Genomic DNA, 10,222 nt, shown 5'->3' with positions numbered 1-10,222 from the left:
TGCCGTCAGCCTGCTCCCACTGGGAATTGCGGCTGATTTCCTAACGTCTTCAAAAGGTGAAGAGTCAAGACAAGCCCGAGTATGGTTGAAAATCCCAGTTACAGGGACTCAAGAATCAGACCACAGCACAGTCTGCATTCATGTAGGTTATGAAACAAAACAAAGGCTTCACGTCCTGCCCAGCCACATTAGGGCTGTTGAGTAATGAACTAACGCTGTTGCCACCTCTCCGAACTCTCATCGTTTCCACACAAGCAGGAATTTGCCCACACACAGAAGCACTGTGGTTACCTGGACTCCTACTCTTCCAAGTGGGTTGAAAACAAGACCTTACATTATCCACATGTCCAGGGTTTAATCGCTCAGAGGGCCCATCTCCTACTTACAGTTCAGTGTCTACAATGACATCTGGCTTCTCCAGAGTTTGCCGTCTCCTCTGGATGGCATCCACAATCTTTTTCCTGGGGCCCAATGGGATATTGATGCTCTTCAGGTCATTGTCTGAACATAACATGAGAGCCTCCAAGTCGATCTTTTCCTTCTTCAAGATGGAGATGAACTCAAACATGTGCAGGGAAGCCAGAAAAGTCTCCAAGGGGCTGGTGTCTGGTTCATCATCATCATCTAAACCCAGCTCCACTTCATCCCAGGGTAGCTCCTCTGCGTTCCTCTCCTGCAGGCTGTTGGCACTGCCAATGCTATCGTTGAGACTTGGCGAGCGCTGCAGGCGGCTCCGCAGTTTGACACCTACCCCATCTGCATTGTCTTCACCCAGCGCACCAGCATCCTCCCGGCCAATCCCAAAAAGCCCGCTGCTGACGTAGTTGCGCCGAAACACCATGGTGCCCAGCCCAGGGCGGTTGAACAAAGAGTCGTGGCCAGAGTCGGTGCTGACTTCCGAGTGGGCCGAGTCCATGTGCAAGCCCGGGTCACTTATGGCACGGGAGACAGTGTCTTCATCCGTGAGGAACATGTCCCTGATATTACGCCGAGTCCACTCCTTGGGGCTGGCGTATGTGCCCTGCTTCACAAACATGACATCGTTCCCCAGCTGCAGACCAGACAGAGACCGCACGCTTTTCCTCCCATCTTCGTAAATCTTGAACGTCCCGTCCACCTGCTTCTTCTTCTCTAGCTTCTTTTGTATTTTCGTCTTTCCCTTGGCTGTGCCATGGATGGTGGCTTGTGAGTATGGCAGGGAAGTCACCATAGACATGTGTTGGAACTTCTTGCTTAAGGTGCTGCTCGAATAGCTGGAGAAGCTCATGGTGTCCGAATTATCTAACATCTCCTTTCTATACCGTTTCTCCATCCTTTCGTGGTGCTTCTTCTGCAGCTTCACGCAGTCCTTAATCCTCCTCTCTGCGTCCCGAAAGGCCTTGTCCTTCAGTTTGCTCACCAGCTTGGGGTTGAGGCTGCTCTGCTTGGCAGCAATAGAGTCCAGGTAACGCACACACTCCATGTGCCCCTTCATGGCTGCCATGTCCAGCGGAGTGTGGTAGTCATTGTCCAGGCACCAGATGTTGGCCCCAAAAGAGATGAGGAAGGAAAGGCAGTTCAGGTGGCCGTTGGCTGCTGCCAGGTGGAGAGGGGTGTTCCCCCAGATGTCACATTTGTCTGGATCGCCCCTAGACAGCAAGAAAAACAACTGGTTAGCATGGAGGCATGGCTGACAGACTCTACTGAGATATTTCCAGTTGTTCAGGAGCAAATCAGCACTATGAACTGTTACATCCTTGAAATATGAAGTTACACACCTCTGTCCCGCACAGCTGAATTCTAAAGGGGTCTTCTGGAGGGAGCATACCACTGACATGGATTCACATGCCTGACACGCAAGTCTGTGGTGATTCCCGGGGCTTGAATTTAGTTCTCAGGTGACATATGTTCCTGCATCAAACCAACTTTTGGAGGGAGGCAAGCCAGATTCTGAATAGTCCAGAACTGAGACTGAGATACGGGGCTGATTCCAGCTCAGACCTTAAGCTAGTTATAAAATTTTAAATCTCAAACATCCCATTAAATTCTACTCAGATTCTATCTTTAAATCTTGGCTTCATTCAGATTCTGTGGAGACACATCCCAAAATACCTCTTAACACACCACATCCTGTGTGGGACACCACGGGGTCCCACCACAATGGTAGCACCACCATCACATGGCCATCCTCAGCAATGGTTCTGAAACCCACCAGCTGCTGCACCTCCCTGCCCTCCTGTTCATTGGTGCCTGGGGAAATTCGTGGCACAAGAGGGCACACTGTCAGTAGAGAATAAGTACAAAGTTGTTGGCATTGGCCTCAGGGTTGGGGTTTTGTGGGTTTTTTTGCTGTACCATGCTTGGTTTCGATTGCATGGCTTGAAGCACATTGGTATTAGCACATCCTGAGAATCCAGTTTCAGAGAAAGTGGAGATTAGGTTTCTGCACTCCTCAAGAGCTAGACACTCGACTAATGCCATTAGCATCTCTTCTCACACCATGCCAGACCCTACCCCGGCAAGTCGCTGATGGGACACAACCGCCTGCCCACATCTCCTGCCTCCCATGACAAGATGGACACAAACCTAGGGCTGAAAGGAGGTCTGTCCTGACATTCCTCTGTATTTATGATCTGCTGAAACAAGAGAGAGTTCACACCCCTGCTGGCACCAGCCTTCGCCTGAGCGCGTGTGCTAATGATATACGGCCAGCAGCAGTATCTGTCAACAAGGCGCTCTCCCTTCATGCACACGGATAAGGCAAAGCCTTTTATTAGGGCTGTGCAGTTCCACCACCCTCAAGAGCAACTCCCCGCAGGCAGCAGAGCTCTGGCTCAGCACAGCTCCTGCCCATTTCCGCACCACCCCTTTCGATGGGCTCTAGAGGAACCAACCGCTGTCCCTCTGTCCACGAGGACCCCAGCTCCAAGCCTTGGTGACACCAGGAGTCTGGAATGAGAATGCACACTGGAGACTTTCAGCCCACGTAACTTTACTCCTTGCTGCTTTAGGGCCTGTGTTGACAAGAGCTGGAAGCAGCAGAACCCAGAACCCTCTCCCAAACTCTACGCGCTTTGGGCTCGTCTCACTTGAAAGAGTCTGAAAACATCTTTAGAGAAAGATCGTGGACATCACAGGAGCTGAGGGACGTCTTTCCCCTGCCAGCTTTGCATCTTCACCACTGGCACCCATGCACAAGACCCAGTAAGAGCCTCAACCAGCACATTCGCTCTCCCGTACCGCAGGCAGGCTCCCTGCTGCCCACTCTGGACACTGCTGTTCAGGGAACAGCGGAGCCGCAGCAGAGCCACCTGGCTGGTGGCATGTCTACTTCGCAATCCTCAGGCTTTGCAAATGTCTCAGCTACGTAATACCGAAGGGAAACGATTCTGCAAAAGGCAGAAGCAATAAACAGAGTGTTCAGAGGTTAAGTTAGAGATGATTTGGACCCACAGTGTGAGCTTTCTGGCTGCATCCCCCGAGAGCTGGTATGAGGTGCACTCAGTTTTCCCCTTGTGGGAGCATCAAATGTAGCTCCCCCATGCACGTATTTTCACAAAATTTGTAGGAACTTAGTAAGCACAACTTTGACCCTGCTGGCAAATTCTGCAAGTTAGTCAGAAGGTTCAAAACTGTGTAAGGGCCAAAAAGGCCCACAAACCCTGCAAGACTTCTGTATCCAGAGTCTTCAACGTCTCTCATAGAAGCACAGAAAAGCTTCAAAGATGGGTGCTAGGAAGGAGAAAGGCAGGAGATCACAGGATTGAGGAGCTGTGAAGCCAGCAGAAGGAGAGGGAGTTGTTGGTACTCTGGCAATGCCGAGTTTCCAGGAGTGGTAACTCCCCATCCCTCGCCTCTACCCTCGTAGTGACATGTCCAGGCTGGGAAATTCATGGGGAGGATAAATATTTGATGAATTGCAAGAGAGGAATAAATTATTGATGGAGCTGGATTAAAAAGCCAGTGAAACTGGAACTGCTGGGGCTGGCGGTGGGACTTCAGCGCGTAAAGGGTTGTTCATTTGTTTGTGTGTGCTCTGAATGGGCACATGTGTGCCCAACACATGCAGGCAGATGAGCCAGGGCACTATGAGGGTCCCAACACGTACATGGACTCATTATAAGGACAGTGACTTAGCAGCGGACTCACTGGAAATAATCTCGCTCCCCAAGCGAAGCGTGTGGATGCTCAATCCATAAAGTCCATCTCAGACCCCGTTCTCATGTCTGTCTGGTTCAGGGGGCAAAGAGCAAAGCCAGGGAGGTCTTGGTGTATTCGTGTTTGAACGTCTATTTTCCTCGTGCTTTTCACCACCTCAGAGAGTGAGTGAAAAAGCATCAAAACCTGCTTTCTCTGGATGTTTCCCCTGTCCAGAAACACGGGTATTAGAGCAAAATCAGATCTCCAGGTCCCTTTGCCTTATAAATGTCTGCCGCAGGCGCTAAAAATGCATCAGAAGGGAAGAAGAACGGTGACTTGCAAAGTAGAGGTGTTTGATCCGGCTCAGATAATAAACATGAGGTCCTCCCTCTGACAGGTGGCTGTCCCAGCAAAACTTCACCTCCAGGGTGCTGCACACGAGGAGGTGCTGACTGCAGGGTCCACTAAGTGGGAACGTATTTTAATAACAGGTGTGAAGCGCAGCACTTTTCAACTTCAAAGCGTTTTCGAGTGCTGAGTCAACTCCTGTAATAATCATTATTAAAAACGCTGTTAATTGAGCCCCTTAGGTGGACATGTGCATCTCCTGAGTCATTGCGTTTGCACCGTGACACGCACACTCACTCCCTTCCTGCTGGTTTTTCCCCTCCACTTCTCCCATAGGATCCCAATTAACCGGGGAATCCACCGGCACTTACATACGTCCTTCCCTGGCTGCACGTGTGAAGTTCCTCTGATAGCAATGGGCTGGCTCACGCCCTGGCTCGCAGTTGTGCGTGAAGGATCGGGCCCTCAGACTGGGAGCCCGCTGGGTGCAAAGTACCTCTGGCTCCCGCAAAACATTTTTGGGTATAGGAAGAGGAAAAAATAATTTACGGCTTGAGGAGAAACCAACCAGCTCCACTGTAGCCAGTCAGGGCAATGACCCAAGCAAAGCCTAGAAACGAGCAGAAAAGATGAGTTTTTGGAGCCAGAGCAGAGCCACGTGTGCTATATTGTGAGCTTTGTCCAGGTGGTGGTAGGTCAAGGATTCAGCTTTTCTTCAACAAGTTCAGATCCCCAAAAATCCAGCATAGAAGCTGTAGGTGAGGTTCATCTCAGGTCAGTCTGTCTCTTGTACCAGCAAAAAGCCAGGCTAGCAGTTATTGTTACTGGTGGTTATTAACGCTGGTGGTGCCTCGGGGTACGTCTACTGGCTCAGCGCTCCACCATGCCCAGATCCACGCTGACTCCACGCAGCCAGCTCAGATGCCGGAAGCGACGAAGCTGCGACAGCACTCCACCCTGCTCCTTCACCTCCCCGGGAGGTCATCACCCAAGGGAAGGTCCTCACTGGCACGGCCACGCTGCTCCTGGCACCCACGTGGCCCTCAGCCCTGTGGCGTGCAGAGGATGCACATCACCTTCACGTGCCTCGCTGCAACCTCCACCGCAACCCTGCCCCAGCCGGGGTGATGCAACTCCCTCGAGCAGCCTGGCTGATGTCAGGAGCCATCTCGTCCCCTCCAACCCGCTGCTGAGCCCTTTCCGCCCCTCTGCCATTAACATCCAAAGCATCCACGGCCCCCGTTTTGGTAAGAAGGGAAACTGAGGCACAACTCTGCAAAGAAATGCCGGGTGACAAAACTGACTGCGGACCTGTCTACCAGAAAGATGCATCTTCACCTCTCCCATGGTCTACTCCAAGGCTGTTCCCAGCTGAGGCCCCCAGACCCGTGGTTAACTGGAACTGGATTGATGCCCGCCACTGCCACAGCAGTTCATAACGAACCACGCTGAAGAATTACTGCCTCTGAAAAGCTGCAGTACTAAATGCCAGTTAGCCTGTCTTTTCCCAGCCATCATGTTAATTGAGTTTGCTTCCCTCGCTGGAGCCCAGCCAGGAGGAAGAAAAAGGCTTTTTGTGTTGCACACAAGAAGGATGAGCCACTGCTCATCCCTCCGTCCCAAACCCTCTCTCCATCCCCATGCAAAGGTGGCACGCAGCCACAGACACATCACCGGCTGTTACGGACAGAGCAATACACCTCCTCCGTTACCCCTTCTGTGTCAGCTGAGATGACAAACTTTCCTCAAGGACCCATCAACGGATTTATTATACTTTCTTTCCCCCTCTGAATTTCAGCCCTCACACCACAACCTGCTGAACACCGCAGGTGTGTGAATGAGGCTCCCTCGCTGGCAGCAGAGCCTAGATAACCTTAAGTGTCCATCAGCTGACCTGCCACGGGGCACGACGATCACAGCCATGATTTTTGCCCCCAGCAGCCCCCCCCCCCCCCCCCCAGCTCTGCTTTCTCAGGGTGCCTCCAGACATTTTGTGACAGCCTGGCCCCAGCACTCAGTCTCCCAGCTTGTCTGGGTGCCAGTAGCACCCCCCCGCACTGGCATGGAAGATTCAGTATTTCCCTCCTCCCTCAAGTCTCCCCCATCACCCCGTGTGCCTCGGCATCCCCCATCAACCCAGCTGGAGGCTGACCAGCCCCCTCGGACCCTGCGGCTGCCACCCACCCCATCCCCACATGGAGCCAGCCCAGCCCCGAAGCCTCCGCTCCCCCGGGCACCGCTCCATGCCACCGTCCCACATGCTCCTGCCTCGCAGCGCAGGGCTTTCCGTGCCGAAGAAGGAATATTTTGAGAGCAGAGGCCAAACAGAGAGAAACGTCCTGATATTTTGGGACACTTGGGCATCTTCCCTCTTGCCTCCCAGTTGTTATAGTGCAGGTGTAATAGTGACTTATCCAACACAGAATTGAGTTTCATCTCTGAACAAGACTTAAATACCTTTGCCCATGTCACCCTAAGCACTAGCAGGAAATTACAGGGTCTGCCCACGGGCTCTCCTGGGTCCTGCGTGATTTCCCCTCTCTGTCACCCTTGTCCCCAGGCTGGGGCGTTCCTGCCTCTCGCAGACCCCAAGCCAGCCCGGGGCGCAGAGGTGTGCCTCCCTCCGCACCCAGCTCAGCGGTGGGGCGAGGAGGCTTCACCGACCTCTGCGTGGTCCTGGGCGAGGGTCTGACACACGGAGATGAATGCGCGGATGTAAACGCATCCCCACAGACATACGCTTCGCTCCACCATCCATCACATAAAGGGCACTGGGCTTTTGCCAGGCTATTTTCCCTGTCAGGAACAAATGCATATTAGGCTGTTAATTAAACAGCAACCAAGCTGCACTCGGACATGATTGAGCCCACGAGGACCTTTTAATCCAATGGGGATTTATAAAAAGGGCTCCTCCATGGAAAAACAGCCCCTGGGCTTCGCGGAGAGGCAGAAGCTGCATGCGTGGGTTGGTGGGGCAGGCAGTGGTGCTGCAGCCACCAGGCTTTGCCTCTCTGGAGGGGCATTTATCCACGGCATAGGCCTTTCAGACTGACTTTTTGGCTATCAAAGAGCCTTTGGAACCATTTCTAACTTCAGGGTCTTGTTCCCAGACCCCCCACCCCCATCTCTCTGGCCCTGGGCGGCGATTCCCCTCCCAGCAGGAGCTCAGAGCAGGTTTCTCCTGGGCAGTGTCTGTCCCGGGAGGTACACAGTAAATCACACAGCCTCCCCCAGGGAGGCATCACAGAGGTCTCGGCCCAGGAGCATCTGGAGATGCCCCACTCAGAGCGATGCCTTGCTCTGTCCCCTCTGGACTCTGAAATAATCTTTTCCTGCCCACACTCCTATTGCATCAGGCACTCAAGGACTTCTCAAAGCAACTCTGTACACAGCCTTTCTGACCCCAGGATCTGAAAAGAAAATGCTTTACAATGGAAGGACAGCACTGTGGGGGGGAGCTCTGCCTGTAAGTGCAGTTGGCCGGGGCCAGGGGAGCCGGCTGAAGGTTTTGCACAAGCAGACCAGAGTATCAGGAGATGCTGAGAGCTCAGGAACAGGCACAGTGGAGATGCAGCTGATCGGGTGTGAGAGCTGCAAACGCAGCCCAAGGTGGACACCGAAAATCCCTGCTTGGAAGCTGATGGCCCCATTGAGTCCTGACCCAACACGGAGAAGCAAAACCCTTCCAAGGAGGAGTGATGTACATCTGGGCAGCCGACCTCAGCGCTATTCCTCAATATTAGAAAGAAATAAATCAAAGTCAGCACCGCCACCAATCTCTCAACACAAGGCGGAGACCACCCCACCTTGGATGCCTTTAGATGAGGTGCTCAGAAAAGCAACCAGAGTGGGAAGGAAGCGCTGGGACGTGCTCCCTTGGGAGGGTGGTAAGAACAGGAGCCACTCGCAGCTCAGGAAGGAACTAGGTATGGCAGCTCTTGCCTTAGCACAAACCTTCTTTTATAGCTCCCCAACACCAAGACGTAGAGCCCACCAACCTGACAAACCCCTTCAATCCCACTCCCCTCTCTCTACCACATCCACGCTTATGGAGCCAGAGACCCTCAGATTTGGCGTCCCAGGGTGAGGGACCACGAGACACACATCAGCATCGAGCAGCCTCCGCGGGGGAGATTGGACTTAAAAAAATCCGCTCTTGGGGAACCTGCTCCTGAATTTCCTGCACTCCTGGTGCATGACAGGCTGCCCGGGGGTCACATATTCGGACCTCCCTTTGGATAAAACAGACAAATGTCACCTACTGCCAGCTGGGACCACACATATCTCCCTATGCGAGCATTTCTTGGGACAGAATGAGCAGTTATTCTCTCTGCTCCCTCATTTAAAGGGGCTTTTCTCGTGGCAGCGACCCGATGTGCTTGCATTTTGGCTCTGTCTGTCTTTACAGGACGTGACTCAGGACTGCAAAGCACTTCCAGGGGGGACCCAGCCCCACCTGGGGACCTGCAAGCAGGGTTGGGGGCCGGGGCGGTTATAGGGTCAGAGAAGCCGGGAAAACACAGAGTGGTTATCAGGAGCATTGGGCTCGACTCGAAGCATCACAAGGAAAGAAAAATAACAGAGAGGAGGACAGGAGCGGGGGTGTTACAGAGAGAAGCCATCATTTTGTGGGGCACCTGTTCCCATGCTGACCTGCCAGCAGGGAAGGGGGAAAGATGGGGTCCCAACTACTGCGTCCCCCGTGCATTCGCCAACACTCACCCTCTGCTGACAATGAGGCGCAGGGCGTCCAGGTTGCCATGGTAGGCGGCCCATAGGGTCGGGGTCATGCCATCCTCGTCCGGCGAGTTCAGGTCCTTCTTGGTGGCTTCCTTCAGGAGGTCCAGATAGCCGTCCCGGGCTGCTCGGTGGTACTGGTCGTTCATGGTGTGGATCGGTCCCCGGGCGAACACATGGGTGCCCAGGGGGGCTCAGAGGACAGGCATGGATATGGGGAAGGGGGAACTGCCAGGAGGGCCCAGCTCGCCTCGCACAGCACCGCCGTACCAGGACACCTGAGAAGTCCTGGCAGGGGAGGCAGGAGCTCCTCCGAGCCCAGCCAGACAGGCTCTTCAGCGCTTCCCCTGGGTCCTAAGCATCCTCCAGCCCTGACAGCTCTTCACAACAAACCTTTCACGCACCAGCTCCACGGCACATTAAAAAAAAAAAAAATCCAATTAAGCAGCATCACCACGCCGGGCTCAGCCAAGCGCTGCGAGCACAGGGTCATGCAGAGTCAGCTCGCCCGGGTTACATGTCCCCTAAGCGGAGCGGGCAGCCAAAAGGGCTCATGGGCTGTATCCTGCCCGATACCCCCTCATGCCCCTCACCGTAGCTATCCCATCTCGAGTGAGGGTCAGCAGCAGCCACAGGAGGAAGTGTGGGCTGATGGAGCGTGAGCCCCCATTGCCTCCACTCGCAGCCCCATCGGAGCAGGACCTGGAGGGATGCTCCTGCTCCGTGCAGAGATGGCCAAGAGCAGTTTGGTGACTGCCCTGATTTCAGATCAACCCCAGGGGTGTTCACAGCTCAGCTTTTCCTCATTAAAAAAAAAAAAAAAAAAATATATATATATACACACACACACATATATTCCTAGTTTCACTAGGAAGTCAACAGCATATATATATCTCTTCCTAGTGTCACTAGGAAGACAACAGCAGACCCCATCACCATCCCTGTCCCCCCAATACCCTGCCTGTGCCCACAGGACTCTGCTTTCTATGGAATTGCACAACAAACTGGTGACAGGAAT

General features: G+C 53.5%; 1 protein-coding gene across 1 annotated transcript; it reads right to left on the bottom strand.

Moving 5' to 3' along the window:
- Positions 1-382: 382 nt before the first annotated feature.
- On the bottom strand, positions 383-9,353 carry USH1G (USH1 protein network component sans; the record flags this gene model as incomplete). Its single annotated transcript, XM_082492243.1, has 2 exons — positions 383-1,628; positions 9,190-9,353. 2 exons carry the CDS (start codon positions 9,351-9,353, stop codon positions 383-385), a joined length of 1,410 nt encoding a protein of 469 aa, XP_082348369.1.
- Between the last annotated feature and the right edge of the window lie 869 nt (positions 9,354-10,222).

This window comes from Vanellus vanellus, assembly GCF_965231255.1.
Source record: "Vanellus vanellus genome assembly, chromosome: 17".
In the NCBI taxonomy this organism is placed as follows: Eukaryota; Metazoa; Chordata; class Aves; order Charadriiformes; family Charadriidae; genus Vanellus; species Vanellus vanellus.
Note: the sequence above shows the minus strand (reverse complement) of the source record. Positions and strands in the feature narration are given on the sequence as shown.